Source organism: Heptranchias perlo, chromosome 12 (genome assembly GCF_035084215.1).
Source record: "Heptranchias perlo isolate sHepPer1 chromosome 12, sHepPer1.hap1, whole genome shotgun sequence".
In the NCBI taxonomy this organism is placed as follows: domain Eukaryota; kingdom Metazoa; phylum Chordata; class Chondrichthyes; order Hexanchiformes; family Hexanchidae; genus Heptranchias; species Heptranchias perlo.
This window is the reverse complement of record NC_090336.1, coordinates 58,752,910-58,773,012: the sequence shown is the minus strand read 5'-3', so window position 1 is coordinate 58,773,012 and position 20,103 is coordinate 58,752,910. Positions and strand designations below refer to the sequence as shown.

The 20,103-nt window shown below is 44.9% G+C and overlaps 1 protein-coding gene across 7 annotated transcripts in view; it reads right to left on the bottom strand.

Moving 5' to 3' along the window:
* LOC137328060 (coiled-coil domain-containing protein 73-like) overlaps positions 1-20,103 on the bottom strand; it is a 156,751-nt gene that overhangs the window by 21,801 nt on the left and 114,847 nt on the right. For 6 of the 7 annotated variants that reach the window (XR_010964603.1, XM_067994181.1, XM_067994182.1 and 3 more), the window contains 3 exons: positions 13,828-13,968; positions 7,805-8,012; positions 1,401-2,987 (listed from right to left, as the gene is read on the bottom strand). Coding sequence is in view for 6 of the 7 variants with exons in the window: in XM_067994181.1 (XP_067850282.1) it covers positions 1,401-2,987; positions 7,805-8,012; positions 13,828-13,968 (1,936 nt within the window). In the remaining variant the exon portion in view is untranslated. The remainder of the gene's footprint in view (positions 1-1,400; positions 2,988-7,804; positions 8,013-13,827; positions 13,969-20,103) is intronic. The other variant, XM_067994180.1, reaches the window with a different exon arrangement.

The window sequence follows — 20,103 nt, the reverse complement described above, 5'->3', positions numbered from 1 at the left end:
AGGGTTGGAGTCGGTGGCTCGGGAACGGAGTTTGTGGCGGGGACTGACTGGATGGCTTCAGTCTTCCCAATATTTAGTTGGAGGAAATTTTTGCTCATCCAGTGCTCAGACAATCAGTGAGACAAATCAGAGACAACGGAGGGGTCAAGGGAGGTGATGGTAAGGTAGAGCTGAGCGTCATCAGCGCACATGTGGAACCTGACGTCATGTTTTCGGATGATGTCGCCAAGGGGCAGCATGTAGATGAGAAATAGGAGGGGGCCAGTGATACGGAAGGTGGTGAGAATTTGGAATTCTCTGCCATAAACCATTGTTGAAGCATTGTCTATAACTACTTTAAAAAGAGAATTACATAGCTGAATGAAAAAGAGGACTACTAAAAGGTATGATGAATGAGCAGGAGAGTGGGATTAAGCTGGGTAGCTCACATTGGGGAAAACACCAGCAGAGACTCCATGGGCCTGCTATAACTAAATAGGTCCTGAGGATAGTTATTGCTGCTGTTGGATGTTTCTCTAGATTGGAAGCTGCTTGACACCTTGGGTTATCTCAACAACCTTTCCCGGAAATCTTAAGGTGAAGAAAAAAACAGCAGAAATAAGAAATAACTTTCTCCTTTAGTTACTTTTTTTTTAAAAAAGATCATCAGTTGTTTTGTACAAAATGTGGCAACTGGAGTTTGAAGTCGGCGCTCAAATCTTTATAGATTTGGAACAATCTCTGCAGATTAATTAACCCTGCAACTGTTCACTAATCAGGAATTGTTCCAACTCCCATAAATACAAACACCTTCCCACTGGTGGATTCTATTACTGTTGACTGATCCTAGATATTACAGATTAAAGTAGATCCTTTTTTTTATTATTATTTGTTCCGGGTGCTGGTGGGCAACATCAGCATGGCAGCATTTATTGTCCATCCTGAGGGCATTAAGTGTCCACCGTGTAGCGTTTAACTGGAGTCAAGCCTAGGCTAGAGCGGGTAGAAGTGGAATTAGTAAACCAGTTGAGTTTTTGAGCTTTCATAGTGGGGCACCCCACAAATTACCAGATTTATTAAGTTCAATTCAATAATGGTAGTGAACAGTGATAGTGGGCCTGATGCATATCTACCGCTATAGTATTGAGATGTTTGAGCAGCGAGTTTCTATAAATAAATTCTACTCTGTAAATTATATAAGGACAAATAACACATTATAAAAACATATCATGAGGTTTCGTGGTTCAGTAATTGAGTAAATTTAAATCTTGCCATATATTACGTAGACCTCACTACTGTCAGTTACATTATAATTTAATATAAAATATCCTTGAGCATTAAACCATAACAGTTTCAATTGTATCTGCTCGCATCATCCATTTGCGACCACAGGATTACGTAAAAAGAAAAGCAGACTTTACCTGCTGCACTGGGCCTTCGCAAACTCATTTCACTGATTTGTCCTGGAAAAGTGAATGCTGAAGGGAATTTTCTGCCTTTGACAGGAGCCTCCGATTTGTCTCTTGGTAATGAGAGTGAGAGTGACGGTATGTCTTTGTTCAGCATATCCTTTCCTTTGCCAAAATCTAAAGGAGGCAGGCCATGAAATTTCCAGCAACTTTGACTTGCCGTTGTTTTGCGACTTGCGGCCTCTGCCTCAGAAGTTGATGTTTCATTCCTGTGATCTAAAATTATGGTTGTGGCTGGATTAAACGAAGTACTTATAAAGATAGGCTTGAATTCATTTTCTGTTATCTTGGAAGAGCCTCCAGCCTCTCCTATTTCAGTGTGTAAACCCATTTTATAAACTGCTGCTGGCTGACTTTCCACTGTAGCCGCAAAATCGTTTGCACAGTTGTCTTCCTTTGTATTTTGGGAGTTTTGGGCTAGAACCACACCATGGTCAGCATTAGTGGCGAAGTTTAGTGAGTGGTTACTTGTCACACTTATACAGTCATTCCTTTGTGCCGTATTGCCATGCAAATTTTCTAGGTTTCCCAAAGCTTCATCATTAGGCACAGTTACGTGCAAATCTTCAGTTGCTTCGCTGACAGAAGTGACCGTTTCTGGATTATTCGTTTCTTTCCACTGAGGATCAGTATTAACAAGACTGCTTTGTGCATTGCTGATTTCCTTGGTAATATCTTTCCCATGGTTGGTAGGCCCGAGATCCCTTATCTCAACCGAAATGTCTGACTGGAGTTTGTTTTCAGCATCAATGCTGCAGTTAATTTTACAGGCTGCAACTGACGGAACGCAATGATTGAACTGGTCAGCAGGTGATTTTGTGGGACTGACATCTGATTTATCGCAGGGATTATACAATTGAGAGAGTTCGACTATATCGTCATTCACACAATTTTCTTCCATCAGAATATCTGCTTGGCTCTGGTGTCTATGCTGCTGCTGTAAAGTGGATTCCTGGTCACTCTTATTTTCATGTGTTACTGGTTGAGATACCAGGTCTGAAACACTTTGGTGCTGAGTTTGGTTAGTGTCCCATCGTACTTCATTTGCACCGACTTCCCTTGCTAGAATCTCATCGGTGCCAGCAGCTGCTCTGGCTTCAGTCCTAGGTGCTTCATTTATAAAGACACCTTTGTCACACTGTGTGGTTTTAGTCTTATCATTTGTATCATAAACTGCTTCACTTTTGCCTCCATCGAATTTATGTGCGATGGAGTCTGTCTGCTGACCTACATCTGCACTGCAGACACCTAATGCATCAGCACTGTCTGGGAGCATCTTTCCTCCTTTCACTGGGACGTCTGCCAAACAGACAGAACTGCACTGTGACTTGAGTATTGCACTTGCAGACTCTGCTTCATAGCAAGTGTTTCCTGTTTCATCCTGCTGAAAGTCTTTGGACTTTCCAGCACTAACGTTCATAGTTGATACACTGGTGTACTGTCTTTCATTCACAAACGGGGCCCCATTATCAGTCGCCTTCTCTGGTATTTCTGCAGCTGGCTTAGTAGTGTCTGGTGGCAATACATTACTGTTTTTAACTGTTATGATAAAAGACAAGATTAACCTAGAAAGCAGATCTGCACATTTAAATTTCTTCAGTTCTTCAATTTATTCTATGCAGGTTTGTTTAAGTAAATGATGTTTAAACTAGTAGATCTCCCATGGCTTTACTCATGGTGAGTCAGCAAGTACACTGTTTTATAACGAAAGGAAACAAATCATGTAATGCGCAATGTATTATTGTATAATATTGATGTCCCGTGGCATTGCAACATACAAATGAAAAAAAAATCTTACAGTAGCTGTCTCTCTACTTCTTTCCCACTCTCTAATTCTTTGAATGTGTGTCTCTCTCTCTGTCTTTGTTTGTCTTCCAGTTTTTCTCTCTGTTCAACTAGTGTGGTATCTGTATTTTTCTATTCGTCACCAACTCTTTTTCTCAATATTTCTGAGTCTCCTCCTATCTAAGTATGTCTCACAATCCCTGAGTGTTGCTCTAATATGTTCATTTGCTTGATGTACTCAATTTCTTTTATTTCCTGATAGATTTTCTTAAAGACAGTTTTTTGTCACTAAATTTTTACTCAAATGCTGAACTTTTTTTTAATGAAGTCACTGTGCAGTTTGTCACATAGTACTTGCAGAGATGTACACTAGTTTTTTTTTATTCGTTCATGGGATTTGGGCGTCGCTGGCGAGGCCGGCATTTATTGCCCATCCCTAATTGCCCTTGAGAAGGTGGTGGTGAGCCACCTTCTTGAACCGCTGCAGTCAGTGTGGTGAAGGTTCTCCCACAGTGCTGTTAGGAAGGGAGTTCCAGGATTTTGGCCCAGCGACGATGAAGGAACGGTGATATATTTCCAAGTCGGGATGGTGTGTGACTTGGAGGGGAACATGCAGGTGGTGTTGTTCCCATGTACCTGCTGCTTTTGTCCTGGTGGAGGTCGCGGGTTTGGGAGGTGCTGTCGAAGAAGCCTTGGCGAGTTGCTGCAGTGCATCCTGTGGATAGTACACACTGCAGCCACGGTGTGCCAGTGATGAAGACAGTGAATGTTTAGGGTGGTGGATGGGGTGCCAATCAAGCGGGCTGCTTTGTCCTGGATGGTGTCGAGCTTCTTGAGTGTTGTTGGAGCTGCACTCATCCAGGCAAGTGGAGAGTATTCCATCACACTCCTGACTTGTGCCTTATAGATGGTAGAAAAGCTTTGGGGAGTCAGGAGGTGAGTCACTCGCCGCAGAATACCCAGCCTCTGGCCTGCTCTTGTAGCCACAGTATTTATATGGCTGGTCCAGTTAAGTTTCTGGTCAATGGTGACCCCCAGGATGTTGATGGTGGGGGATTCGGCGATGGTAATGCCGTTGAATCTCAAGGGGAGGTGTTTAGACTCTCTTTTGTTGGAGATGGTCATTGCCTGGCACTTTTCTGGCGTGAATGTTACTTGCCACTTATGAGCCCAAGCATGGATGTTTCGGACTGCTTCATTATCTGAGGGGTTGCGAATGGAACTGAACACTGCAATCATCAGCGAAAATGCCCATTTCTGACCTTATGATGGTGGGAAGGTCATTGATGAAGCAGCTGAAGATGGTTGGGCCTTGGACACTGCCTTGGGGAACTCCTGCAGCAATGTCCTGGGGCTGAGATGATTGGCCTCCAACAACCACTACCATCTTCCTTTGTGCTAGGTATGACTCAAGCCACTGGAGAGTTTTCCCCCTGATTCCCATTGACTTCAATTTTACTGGGGCTCCTTGGTGCCACACTCTGTCAAATGCTGTCACTCTCACCTCACCTCTGGAATTCAGCTCTTTTGTCCATGTTTTGACCAAGGCTGCAATGAGGTCTGGAGTCGAGTGGTCCTGGCGGAACCCAAACTGAGCATCGGTGAGCAGGTTATTGGTGAGTAAGTGCCGCTTGATAGCACTGTCGACGACACCTTCCATCACTTTGCTGATGATCGAGAGTAGACTGATAGGGCGGTAATTGGCCGGATTGGATTTGTCCTGCTTTTTGTGGACAGGACATACCTGGGCAAATTTCCACATTGTCGGGTAGATGCCAGTGTTGTAGCTGTACTGGAGCAGCTTGGCTGGAGGCGCAACTAGTTCTGGAGCACAAGTCTTCAGCACTAGAGCCGGGATGTTGTCAGGGCCCATAGCCTTGGCTGTATCCAGTGCACTCAGCCATTTCTTGATATCACGTGGAGTGAATCGAATTGGCTGAAGACTGGCTTCTGTGATGGTGGGGCTATCGGGAGGCGGCCGAGATGGATCATCCACTCGGCACTTCTGGCTGAAGATGGTTGCAAACGCTTCAGCCTTGTCTTTTGCACTCACGTGCTGGACTCCGCCATCGTTGAGGATGGGGATGTTTACAGAGCCTCCTCCTCCCGTTAGTTGTTTAATTGTCCACCACCATTCACGACTGGATGATCTGATCCGTTGGTCGTGGAATCGCTTAGCTCTGTCGCTTAGCATGTTGCTTCCCCTGTTTAGCATGCACGCAGTCCTGAGTTGTAGCTTCACCAGTTTGGCACCTCATTTTTAGGTACGCCTGGTGCTGCTCCTGGCATGCTCTTCTACACTCCTCATTGAGCCAGGGTTGATCCCCTGGCTTGTTGGTAATGGTAGAGTGAGGAATATGCCAGGCCATGAGGTTACAGATTGTGCTGAAATACAATTCTGCTGATGGCCCTCAGCGCCTCATGGATGCCCAGTTTTGAGCTGCTAGATCTGTTCTGAATCTATCCCATTTAGCACGGTGGTAATGCCACTCAACACGTTGGATGGTGTCCTCAGTGCGAAGACGGTACTTCGTCTCCACGAGGACCGTGCGGTGGTCACTCCTACCAATATTGTCATGGACAGATAGTTTTTCCCTCACCACATGCCGCAGGCCCAGTCTGGCAGCTGTGTCCTTCAGGACTCGGCTTGCTCGGTGAGTATTGGTGCTACCGAGCCACTCTTAGTGATGGACATTGAAGTCCCCCACCCAGAGTACATTCTGTGCCCTTGCTACCCTCAGTGCTTCCTCCAAGTGGTGCTCAACATGGAGGAGGACTGATTCATCAGCTGAGGGAGGGCGGTAGGTGGTAATCAGCAGGAGGTTTCCTTGCCCATGTTTGACCTGATGCCATGAGATTTCATGGGGTCCAGAGTCAATGTTGAGGACTCCCAGGGCCACTCCCTCCTGACTGTATATCACTGTACCGCCACCTCTGGTGGGTCTGGCCTGCCGGTCGGACAGGGATGGTGATGGAAGAGTCTGGGACGTTGGCTGAAAGGTATGATTCTGTGAGTATGGCTATGACAGGCTGTTGCTTGACTAGTCTGTGGGACAGCTCTCCCAATTTTGGCACAAGTCCCCAGATGTTAGTGAGGAGGACTTTGTGGGGTCGACTGGGCTTGGTTTGCCTTTGTCGTGTCCGGTGCCTAGTGGTCCGTCCGGTTTTATTCTTATTGTGACTTTTTTAGTGAGATTTTACAATTGAGTGGCTTGCCAGGCCATTTCAGAGGGCATTTAAGAGTCAACCACATTGCTGTGGGTCTGGAGTCACATTTCGGCCAGACCGGGTAAGGACGGCAGGTTTCCTTCCCTAAAGGGCACGAGTGAATCAGATGGGTTTTTACAACAATCCGGTAGTTTCATGGCCACCATTACTGATACTAGTATTTTAATTGCAGATTTTATTTAATTGAATTTAATTAATTGAATTTAAATTCCCCAGCTGCCATGGCAGGATTTGAACTCATGACTCCGGATTTAGTCCATGCCTCTGGATTACTAGTCCAGTAACATAACCACTATACTACTAGTACTTAGAGGACTATCTTGGCCGTCGGTACATTGTGTGCAGGCTGTAAACAGTTCACTGTTTGGAGGTCAGGATAATTTGGCCATGGCATTTGGCTAGTTCTTACAAATGTGGTGATGGGCCAGTTACTACCCTCCTAACACTACTAACCCACGCATTACCTTCAACTACCCAGTGCTGCTACGTGCAGTTCCCGCAACCCAACAAACACAAACTCTTCCCTTCAACCATCCTCCATATGCTGGACTTTTAAAAAAAACAAAAGAGCTAAAATTAACTGCATAGTTAAACTATTAATAATAATAGTTATCTGATCTATGCTTTGCACGTAGATGTGCACATAATCTCATTATTTGAGGCCAAGAATATCACTGAAGCTCTTACAACACTGTAATAATATGCAATTTGATTTATTCAATCAAAGTAAATCAGTAGCCCTGATAATATATTGAACATTACATGGCTTATAACTTCATCTGACTCACCTTGAGCAGCGCCACTGGAAACCCGCTAGCAAAATATTAAAAGTCTGCAGTCAACACACTTCCTGTAACACTTCTCAATCACACTTAGTTGTTGTCAAATTTATTCTACTCTCTCTGAAATGTGTCTATACATACAATTCAATAATACCTTCACTAGCCAAAGCCAACATGTGAAAAAAATTCGATCACACACAGTAACAGATCAGACATTTTAAATATACAAACCGTGCAGTGTGTACAATCTCATGAGATAGCGACTAGTATCTAGACATAAAAATGAAAATTATACCAATATTTCAGTACAAACTGACCTGTTCCCTACTACTATGTGTTTTTCCAGTTTCAATTTTAAGAATAATTCAAGAGTAGATATACAATGACATATATAGAGAGAGATAAATAAGCTTTTCCTTGTACAGTATCCCAAACTGTCACAGTTTTATCCCCTAGTTCAATTCTGCATTGACACTAAATAACATACTGGTTCAGAAACAACAAAAGCACACACAGAATAATATGGGAGATTCCTGTTGTTATTTCTAAGTTGACATGTACCTATATTATCTGCATTGACCATTCCATCCTGACTGTGATTGCTAATCCCTTGTTTTTTGTAGTCTCTCTCATTGGACTCTTCTTTTATTTCCTCTTTTGTGTTGTGAATTCTTGCATGCTTAACCTCATTGTCAGTAACCATCAAGGCCTCACTCACAACGGTCTGTAGTACCGGAGTTCCCTGTACTGTGTGCTGTTTTAAATTATTCTAGTAAGAGAAAAAAAATTGAACAAGCAGTTTTGACATAAAACAAAAACTTCAGTGTTGCCAATTTATTATTTAACTTAAAATGAAACATTCCTATTTTTACATATATCATCACTTCATCTTTCTATTTTGCTAGATGTCAGCCGTGGCTCAGTAGTTAGCACTCGTGTCGGAGTCAGAAGGTTGGTGATTTAAAAAGAAAAAACTTGCATTTCTATAGCGCCTTTCTCGAACCTAAAGGGCTTTACAGCCAATTAATTACTTTTGAAGTGTATTACTGTTGTAATGTAGGAAATGCGGCAGCCAATTTGCGCACACAAGCTCCCACAAACAGCAATGTGATAAATCACCAGATCATCTGTTTTAGTGATGTTGGCTGGGGGATAAATATTGAAGATCTGGTCATTAACTCATTACTGTTTGTTGGACCTTGCTGTGCGCAAATTGGCTGCTGCGTTTCCCTACATTACAACAGTGGCCACACTTCAAAAGTACTTCATTGGCTGTAAAGCACTTTGGGACATCATGAAGGACCCTATATAAATGCAAGTTCTTCCTTTGCCTCCTTAATTTCCCCCTCTATTTGATTTTGTTTCCATTTTTTTTTCTATGTCAGTCTTTCACAGCTCTCAGCCTGCTAAATGATAGAAAGATTTTGACGTCTGGAGTGATCAATCATTATAAAGCACATTATAATATTTATGCAAACAATATGTAATGAGTAGTTACAACTAGTCCTCAACTAAGTGATTGGCTGGTGAGTATTTTCCTGCTGAATTTGTCTAAGGTTCGAGTTTGTGGATTCTCGGGTCTCTGTTGTGTAGTGGGGGACTGCTGTTCAGCAAGGGCCCTTGAGTATACCTTTTTAATTGAAGTGAAATTGGTGGGATTCATTTAATTTGAGGGAGCGTCCGATAAAAGGCGGGATTTCAGAGCGCTGAGAACAGCTGAGAGGAGCCGAGCCGAGCCGAGCGGAGCTGCGACCGAGTTCAAAGTGACGTCAGGAATCAGATCGGGACGCGACACAGGGGAGGCACCTGATTGGTGAGTAGGTTCAGGTGAGTATTTCTACTTATCGACAGTAACTGAAGTAAAAGGAAAGGGAAGGTCTGCAGGTCTTATAGGAAGTAGCGTTTATTTTTTAGTGAATCAAGGTCCCTAGTGTAGTTAACATTCTCTAAATTGAGAACAATTTAAAGGAGTAAACTCCTTAAAGGGAGTGGTAAGTAGTTTTCCTTTTTTTTCTCTTGACATTGCAGTTGTTGTTAAGCTAACTTAAGGGTTAAGTCATGGCAGGAGATCCCAGAGCCGTGTCATGTTCCTCTTGTGAGATGTGGGAATTCAGGGCTCCTTCCTGTATCCCTGATTCCTTCACCTGCGGGAAGTGTGTCCAGCTGCAGCTATTGTTTGACCGCTTGACGGCTCTGGAGCTGCGGATGGACTCACTTTGGAGCATCCGCGATGCTGAGAAAGTCGTGGATAGCACGTTCAGTGAGTTGGTCACACCGCAGATAAAAATTACTGAGGGAGATAGTGAATGGGTGACCAACAGACAGAGGAAGAGTAGGAAGGCAGTGCAGGGGTCCCCTGCGGTCATCTCCCTCCAAAACAGGTATACCGTTTTGGATACTGTTGGGGGAGATGGCTCACCAGGGGAAGGTGGCAGTGGCCAGGTTCATGGCACCATGGCTGGCTCTGCTGCACAGGAGGGCAGGAAAAAGAGTGGCAGAGCTATAGTGATAGGGGACTCGATTGTAAGGGGAATAGACAGGCGTTTCTGCGGACGCAACCGAGACTCCAGGATGGTATGTTGCCTCCCTGGTGCAAGGGTCAAGGATGTCTCGGAGCGGCTGCAGGACATTCTGGAGGGGGAGGGTGAACAGCCAGTTGTCGTGGTGCATATAGGCACCAACGATATAGGTAAAAAACAGGATGAGGTCCTACAAGCTGAATTTAGGGAGTTAGGAGTTAAACTAAAGAGTAGGACCTCAAAGGTAGTAATCTCAGGATTGCTACCAGTGCCACGGGCAAGTCAGAGTAGGAATGACAGGATAGCTAAGATGAATACGTGGCTTGAGAGATGGTGCAAGAGGGAGGGATTCAAATTCCTGGGCCATTGGAACCGGTTCTGGGGGAGGTGGGACCAGTACAAATTGGACGGTCTGCATCTGGGCAGGACTGGAACCAATGTCCTAGGGGGAGTGTTTGCCAGTGCTGTTGGGGAGGGTTTAAACTAATGTGGCAGGGGGATGGGAACCGATGCAGGAAGTCAGTGGGAAATAAAATGGTGACAGAAACAAAAGGCAGTAAGGGAGAGTGTACAGAACATGACCGGACAGATGGTCTGAGAAAGCAGGGCAAAGACCAAGGGAAGTCTAGATTAAACTGCATTTATTTCAATGCAAGAAGTCTGATGGGCAAGGCAGATGAACTCAGGGCATGGATGGGTACATGGGACTGGGATGTTATAGCTATTACTGAAACATGGATAAGGGAGGGGCAGGACTGGCAGCTCAATGTTCCAGGGTACAGATGCTATAGGAAAGATAGAGCAGGAGGTAAGAGAGGAGGGGGAGTTGCGTTCTTGATTAGGGAGAACATCACGGCAGTAGTGAGAGGGGATATATCCGAGGGTTCGCCCACTGAGTCTATATGGGTAGAACTGAAAAATAAGAAGGGAGAGATCACTTTGATAGGATTGTACGACAGACCCCCAAATAGTCAACGGGAAATTGAGGAGCAAATATGTAAGGAGATTACAGACAGCTGCAAGAAAAATAGGGTGGTAATAGTAGGGGACTTTAACTTTCCCAACATTGACTGGGACAGCCATAGCATTAGGGGCTTGGATGGAGAGAAATTTGTTGAGTGTATTCAGGAGGAATTTCTCATTCAGTATGTGGATGGCCCGACTAGAGAGGGGGCAAAACTTGACCTCCTCTTGGGAAATAAGGAAGGGCAGGTGACAGAAGTGTTAGTGAGGGATCACTTTGGGACCAGTGATCATAATTCCATTAGTTTTAAGATAGCTATGGAGAAGGATAGGTCTGGCCCAAAAGTTAAAATTCTAAATTGGGGAAAGGCCAATTTTGATGGTATTAGACAGGAATTTTCAGAAGTTGATTGGGAGAGTCTGTTGGCAGGCAAAGGGACGTCTGGTAAGTGGGAGGCTTTCAAAAGTGTGTTAACCAGGGTTCAGGGTAAGCACATTCCTTATAAAGTGAAGGGCAAGGCTGGTAGAAGTAGGGAACCTTGGATGACTCGGGAGATTGAGGCACTAGTCAAAAAGAAGAAGGAGGCATATGACATGCATAGGCAGCTGGGATCAAGTGGATCCCTTGAAGAGTATAGAGATTGCCGGAGTAGAGTTAAGAGAGAAATCAGGAGGGCAAAAAGGGGATATGAGATTGCTTTGGCAGATCAGGCAAAGGTGAATCCAAAGAGCTTCTACAAATACATAAAGGGCAAAAGGGTAACTAGGGAGAGAGTAGGGCCTCTTAAGGATCAACAAGGTCATCTATGTGCGGAACCACAAGAAATGGGTGAGATCCTGAATGAATATTTCACATCGGTATTTACGGTTGAGAAAGGCATGGATGTTAGGGAACTTGGGGAAATAAATAGTGATGTCTTGAGGAGTGTACATATTACAGAGAGGGAGGTGCTGGAAGTCTTAACGCGCATCAAGGTAGATAAATCTCCGGGACCTGATGAAATGTATCCCAGGACGTTATGGGAGGTTAGGGAGGAAATTGCGGGTCCCCTAACAGAGATATTTGAATCATCCACCGCTACAGGTGAGGTGCCTGAAGATTGGAGGGTAGCAAATGTTGTGCCTTTGTTTAAGAAGGGCGGCAGGGAAAAGCCTGGGAACTACAGACCAGTGAGCCTGACATCTGTAGTGGGTAAGTTGTTAGAGGGTATTCTGAGGGACAGGATCTACAGGCATTTGGAGAGGCAGGGACTAATTAGGAACAGTCAGCATGGTTTTGTGAGAGGAAAATCATGTCTCACGAATTTGATTGAGTTTTTTGAAGGGGTAACCAAGAAGATAGATGAGGGCTGTGCAGTAGACGTGGTCTACATGGACTTCAGCAAAGCATTTGACAAGGTACCGCATGGTAGGTTGTTACATAAGGTTAAATCTCATGGGATCCAAGGTGAGGTAGCCAATTGGATACAAAATTGGCTTGACGACAGAAGACAGAGGGTGGTTGTAGAGGGTTGTTTTTCAAACTGGATGCCTGTGTCCAGCGGTGTGCCTCAGGGATCGGTGCTGGGTCCGCTGTTGTTTGTTATTTATATTAATGATTTGGATGAGAATTTAGGAGACATGGTTAGTAAGTTTGCAGATGACACCAAGATTGGTGGCATTGTGGACAGTGAAGAAGGTTATCTGGGATTGCAACGGGATCTTGATCAATTGGGCCAGTGGGCCGATGAATGGCAGATGGAGTTTAATTTAGATAAATGTGAGGTGATGCATTTTGGTAGATCGAATCGGGCCAGGACCTACTCCGTTAATGGTAGGGCGTTGGGGAGAGTTATAGAACAAAGAGATCTAGGAGTACAGATTCATAGCTCCTTGAAAGTGGAGTCACAGGTGGATAGGGTGGTGAAGAAGGCATTCGGCATGCTTGGTTTCATTGGTCAGAACATTGAATGCAGGAGTTGGGATGTCTTGTTGAAGTTGTACAGGGCATTGGTGAGGCCACACTTGGAGTACTGTGTACAGTTCTGGTCACCCTATTATAGAAAGGATATTATTAAACTAGAAAGAGTGCAGAAAAGATTTACTAGGATGCTACCGGGATTTGATGGTTTGACTTACAGGGAGAGGTTAGACAGACTGGGACTTTTTTCCCTGGAGAGTAGGAGGTTAAGGGGTGATCTTATAGAAGTCTATAAAATAATGAGGGGCATAGATAAGGTCGATAGTCAAAATCTTTTCCCAAAGGTAGGGGAGTCTATAACGAGGGGGCATAGATTTAAGGTGAGAGGGGAGAGATACAAAAGGGTCCAGAGGGGCAATTTTTTCACTCAAAGGGTGGTGAGTGTCTGGAACGAGCTGCCAGAGGCAGTAGTAGAGGCGGGTACAATTTTGTCTTTTAAAAAGCATTTGGACAGTTACATGGGTAAGATGGGTATAGAGGGATATGGGCCAAGTGCAGGCAATTGGGACTAGCTTAGTGGTATAAACTGGGCGACACGGACATGTTGGGCCGAAGGGCCTGTTTCAATGTTGTAACTTCTATGATTCTATGATTCTAACTAATAATGTCTTGTGTCCTCTTTTGTTTATTGTGTTCCAAGTAAATAATTTAAGAACTCGTTCTGTCTTCTACAATACTGTTACTTGTAAACAATTTTACAACACCAAGTTATAGTCCAACGATTTTATTTGAAATCTACAAGCTTTCGGAGGCTTCCTCCTTCCTCAGGTAAATGTCAGGAATTCCTGACATTTACCTGAGGAAGGAGGAAGCCTCCGAAAGCTTGTAGATTTCAAATAAAATCGTTGGACTATAACTTGGTGTTGTAAAATTGTTTACAATTGTCAACCCCAGTCCATCACCGGCATCTCCACATCAATACTGTTACTGTTGGTGAACCAAAAGTTTACACAGAGTTCAAATAATCACTACCGCTTTCTTATGTCTTTATAGTATCTGGTTTACATCACAATAAAAGCGTTAAGCTGTTAGAACTATCCAGATAACATATTTACATGCCAATGTAAGATATTATATGAAAACATACCATCCTTTAAAAACCACACGCTCTTAATCTGGAGCCTTCAAACTAAAAGACTTGCCTGCGGGACCTGCATTTGTTGTTCTTGTTGTACACTGTGAGCAGGTAGCTTATTGTGGATCTCCTGCCACTGCGCATGAGCCTCCTTGAATGATTCTAACTCAGATTTAATTAGGTGATTTTCTTCATTTAATCTAGTCTCCTGCAAGCAAAAATCACAGATTTCTACTCTACTGATGTAATGGAAACATGCAAATGACTAAATATGAAAGGTTTGATTTCTTCAATTTGGTCCTGTAGTAAAGTAGGAATTTACAGATAACAATGTGCTTCCATCGTGTCTATGGTTAGGGGAAGTAGAGAGCAAAATTTAGGCACATTCCCATAAGAGTGAAGGGAGATCACTTGTTGAGGCATTCTTCCATACCTCCTGGGGCCTTGTTCAAGAGCAGCACTGGTAAAGACTTGAGATTAAATCACTTGCCCGAACTCTCAGTTAGGAAATGCTACATGTGATGGAGATTTAACTTATTAAAAATGCGGGAGGCTCAAAAATCACCTCTGTGTTGGGTATACAAGCCATATAAAATTGTCTTATATACCGCAGTAATATAATCTGTGTATCACACTTTTGTGATCAAAGAAGCATCTATATTAGTGTTTTTGACAAATTATATGAATGAATGTGAATGACAATATAAAATTATTCAACTTGCATGATGTGTTTTGTAAGGTGCCTAAAGTTATCTGGTCTCCACTTAAAGACGTTATTAATAATGTTATCATTCATTGTTGACACAATCAGCTAAGTTGACACATAAAATAGGGAAGACAACCATTGTTAACTCTTTATTGAAGAAGAAACTATACCAACCTTTAAAAAACTGAACTATATATTCTAATAACATATACCATGATAAAATATTTATTATGACAAACATACATTGAATGTCAACTGTGTACAATGGTGGTCAGATTTTAGTTGTGTATCAGTTTTCAGTGCACAGGAGTGCTATCCCAAACATTACAGAAAGAGCTGAATTCCAAGGATGAGGTGAGAGTGACTGCCCTTGACATCAAGGCAGCATTTGACAGAGTCCGGCACCAATGAGCCCTAATAAAATTGAAGTCAATGGGAATCAGAGGGAAAACTCTCCAGTGGCTGGAGTCATACCTAGCACAAAGGAGGATGGCAGTGGTTGTTGGAGGCCAATCATCTCAGCCCCAGGACATTGCTGCAGGAGTTCCTCAGGGCAGTGTCCTAAGCCCAACCATCTTCAGCTGCTTCATCAATGACCTTCCCTCCATCATAAGGACAGAAATGGGGATGTTCGCTGATGATTGCACAGTGTTCAGTTCCATTCGCAACCCCTCAGATAATGAAGCAGTCCGTGCCCGCATGCAGCAAGACCTGGACAACATCCAGGCTTGGGCTGATAAGTAGCAAGTAACATTTGCGCCAGATAAGTGCCAGGCAATGACCATCTCCAACAAGAGAGAGTCTAACCACCTCCCCATGACATTCAATGGCATTATCATCACCGAATGCCCCACCATTAGCATCCTGGGGGTCACCATTGACCAGAAACTTAACTGGACCAGCCACATAAATACTGTGGCTACAAGAGCAGGTCAGAGGCTGGGTATTCTGTGGCGAGTGACTCACCTCCTGACACCCCAAAGCCTTTTCACCATCTACAAGGCACAAGTTAGGAGTGTGATGGAATACTCTCCACTTGCCTGGATGAGTGCAGCTCCAACAACACTCAAGAAGCTCGACACCATCCAGGACAAAGCAGCCCGCTTGATTGGCACCCCATCCACCACACTAAACATTCACTCCCTTCACCACCAGCGCACTGTGGCTGCAGTGTGTATCAACCACAGGATGAACTGCAGCAACTCGCCAAGGCTTTTTCGACAGCACCTCCCAAACCCGCAAGCTCTACCACCTAGAAGCACAAGGGCAGCAGGTACACGGGAACAACACCACCTGCACGTTCCCCTCCAAGTCACACACCATCCCGACTTGGAAATATATCACCGTTCCTTCATCGTCTCTGGGTCAAAATCCTGGAATTTCCTACCTAACAGCACTGTGGGAGAACCTTCACCACACAGACTGTAGCAATTCAAGAAGGTGGCTCACCACCACATTCTCAAGGGCAATTAGGGATGGGCAATAAATGCTGGCCTTGCCAGCAATGCCCAAATCGCACGAACAAATAAAAGAAAAAGGGTGTGGGCACTGTTACAAAATTGAAATACTGGGTTCGATTTTCACACCCCCGAGCGGGTGCGTTCGTGGCGGAGGGCTCCGAAAATCAGGGATTCCCGGGGCGGGTCCGGAGCCTGGCTCCAACCCGCCCACTTCCGGGTTCCCCAGTGCCGCACTTACATGCGCGCACAGCCCCCGCATGCGGGACTCCCACCGGCAATTAAAGCCGGCGGGATGCCACTTAAAATAATTAACTAGGTACTTCAGATCGTTTACAGACCTGATTGACCTGATATTTTAGGAGGGGTGAGATTTTCAAGTCAACTGGGACTGTTTCCCGTACCGGGGGAAACACTCCCAGTTGAAATGGACATGTTGCAGCCATCAGCCTGCACACTTACCCTGGTGTTCAGACACATTTACCTACCTTGCGGACCCCCTCAAATGTATATCTTCCGGGTGGGGGCCGCCGTAGCTGCAGTCATGACCTCCTCGGAGGACGAGCAGCATCACCAGCCTCGCCGGCCACCTCTGACATGTGGAGCTCCACAACACAGTGCTGTGACACATCCACCTGCACAGCAGGAGGGAGGGCAACGGCAGAGAGAGATGCGTCGCAGAAGGCACTACCCTCGCCTCAGGGTCCACAGACCGAGGCTCAGCTTCCTGGACCTCTCTGAGCAGCAGTACACTTGGAAGCTCAGAGTCACTCGACATGTAGTCGTGGACATCTGCAACCTCCTTCATGCCGAGCTGCTCCCGGCTGGCCCGAGCACCATCTTCTTACCTGTCGCTGTCAAAGTCACCACTGCCCTCAACAACTTCTCCTTCGTATCCTTCCAGGGTGCCACCGGGGACATCGCTGACGTCTCTCAGTCGTCTGCACAAAAGAGCCCTGCAAATACACCTACACCCACTCTGCAGTGACACAATGGGTGGCATCAGTTGTGGGTCCTCATAGTGATCCTCAGGAAAGGGCATTATTGCACAAACCAGACAAGATTCGCAAAGACGTGGCAGTAGTGGTGATAATATAATATGTAATGTGAGTTGATCAGAAATTAAATATAAGTAAAAACCATGACAAACCCTCAAACACCCTTGTACATCCCCTTCATGCTCACGACATGTTTGCCTTATGCTTCCTACTGCACATATGTGATGCATGCCCTGTGGCTGCAGCACAGGTAGTGGCAGGTTGAGTGAGGCTGACTGTGAAAGAGATGCACGAGAGGGTGAGTATGAGACAGAGCCATGAGATTGTATGAGAATTGGGTTGAGTGGTAGTGGTGGGACGATTACTGGCGAGGTGAGTAAGTGCAGGTAAGATGAGGATGAGCTTTGAGTGGGTGTGAGGAGTGATGTGATAGAGTAGTGTCGGCAGTGCAGAAGGAGATGTGGGGTGGGGGGGGTGGGGGTGATGTGGCAGACGGAGTGTAGGGGAATGAGTAAGAGTACTCACTTTGGCTGACCTACTTAGGTCATTGAAGCGCCTCCTGCACTGTATGCAGGTGGGCGATATGTTGGTGGTGCAGGTGACCTCCTCTGCCACCTCGAGCCAGGCCTTCTTGGTGGCAGAGGCAGGCCGCTTCCTCCCGCCTGCCAGGGAGAAGATCTCTGTCCTCCCCCTCCTCCTCACCCCATCCAATAAGACCTGGAGTGAGGCATCATTAAACCTGGGAGCAGCCTTCCCCCTGGGCTGCTCCATGCTGTAATTTTGCCTATTTTCTGCAGCATCAGTCAGTGGAGGACTGCCCCTTTAAATTGGGCTCCTCCAGCTGACAGCCTATGCTGTGCTTGCGCAGTCCGCCTGCTGCGCAGCTTTCCAGCGAGAAACCCGGAAGCAAAGGTAAGTGGCTTCAATTAAGCTGCGATTGCGTGCGGAGCTCCCCGAATTCACTGGGCGCGTTACCCACGCGCTCAGTTGACCCCCCGCTGTGAACCCACCGCCCTCCTAATATTGGGCCCATTGTCTTTATTATATCTCTCTCATATAATTTTGGAAATATATCGCCACTCCTTCATTATAATTTTTTATGATTAAAATGGAGACAGTTATTTTTCCAAGATTAAAATGGATGACCAGCAATGGTTCTCTAAGGAAATAGTGGAAGACTTTATTAATCAAGGAGATAAAAGTTTTCTTGATTGGAACAGTCTGCTTAAAACGCAAATTAAGTTTGCAAGGTGTCAGCAACTGAACAAACATTCTGATAACTCTACAGTAAGCTACTTCAGCCACACACAGCAATAATAGTATTTCTCAAATACAATATTATAGACAAAGAGTCTGCAATACTGTCACGTGTCAAAACAGTACTGTTACTCTGATATTTGATTTAATCAACCATGACTGATAATTCTAACTTTAAATGGAAAATGCCCTTAAAGCACTTCTGTGTACGCAGATTATTTCTCAATCTGACTAACTCAAAAGGCATGCTGGCATTACATACATGCACAAGGTGGGGTGGGGCGGGGGGGAGGGAGGGGGGGGGAGGGAAGATGGACCTCAAGGAACCAAAAGATATTGATGGAGTTTGGCTTATTGTGTCATTAAATGACAGAACACTTTCCTTTTTACCAAGGTAGCTGAGAGGGCTGTGGGCAATTTAAGAGGACATACAAATGCATCAAAAGATGGCCAAAAAAAGGAAAAAAAAAAATCAGGAAAAACTGGGAAATTCCTCCTCGAGTTCCCAAGGTAATTAAGCAGGCTCTAAACCATCTTCTTTGCAATGTAAACATCCCTAGCGCTTATAGTCTTTCTTTATAACACAGGTACCCAATCTCATCTAGCTCCTTCTTTGTATTCTCTCCAAGGCCAGGGTGTTTCTCCCTCCCCTGACACTGTGATATAGTGCCCGGATCTGTACACATTCTCAAGTTGGGGGAGTCCCAGTGCTTTGTATAGTCATCATATCATACGACTTGTGCTCCGACTCTTGACCTATACATCCTCAGGTCCCATTTGTCTTTTTTACCACCATTACACATTTGCTGACAGTGTTTTTGCAGTGTTTTTTTACTAAAGCCTCCCTATTGTATTGTTTATAGTCCTACACACTGTTCCTATTTATTTTCTACTCCAACTATACTCTGAATATTGTTTGTGCTTATAGTGTTGCCTAGTTCCTAAGCTTCTATACATATGATCTAAATGCAAATAAATGCTATTATGATTTTAGCCTGATACAAGAGTGTAATGGATAGGAGATGGAATGGAAACTCTAAGTAAATTCTAGTGCACTGTGGTATTGCAAAATGGAGTCAGTGTTAACAGTAGTCATGCCTGGAGAGCGACAAAGGCAGGTATAAAAGTTTTAGTGGCGGAAGTGATGAGCTGGGGTAGAAGCAGGCAAAGTTGAAGAGATAGAATTAAGCATCTGGTTCACCCTGAAAGTGCGGCGAAGGAGAGGGACAAGCGAATGGAGTTTGTGTCAGGAGTCAACGACGATGGCTTTGATCTTCCTGCTGTTGAGCTGCAGGAAGCTGTGCCTCATCCTGGACACGGAAAAAGTCGTGGCTCATCCCAGACGAGCGGTATGACAGCTCAGAGTCAGTTGAGGGAGTCAAGAGAAATGATGAAGATACAGGGCTGGGTATTATCACGGTACATGTGAAAGCTGTTGATGTCACAGAGGAGCAGCATTTAGAGAACAAAGAGGGGATTGAGGATAGACCTTGGAGGGAAGAGAAAACATTGTTGAAGTTGCACTGACTGCAGTCGGATAGGTAGGAATGGAGCCATGCACGGGTACAAAACTGGGAAGCGACAATATGTTCAAAGACCTTAGAAGGGATAGGGAATTTGGTGATGGGTCTGTAGTTGGAGAGAACGGATGGGTCAAGGTTTGTATATTTTTGAGGAGGGGGTAGACGATGGCAGTTTTAAAATGAAGAGGGCCGTGACTGATAATGTCTGCATGGGAGTCAGGAAGGGGAATTGAGTGGTCAGAAATTCAATGCGTAGGAGCTCAGAGGAGTAGGATGTGGGTCTCATGCACAAGATAAGCTTGAAGAGCAAACGGGAGAGATGGCAAGAAACTGCAAAAAGACAGGGGTCTCAGGGTGGGAGACTTGGGGACAAAGCAGCGGAGGCAATTGCATGGATGGTCT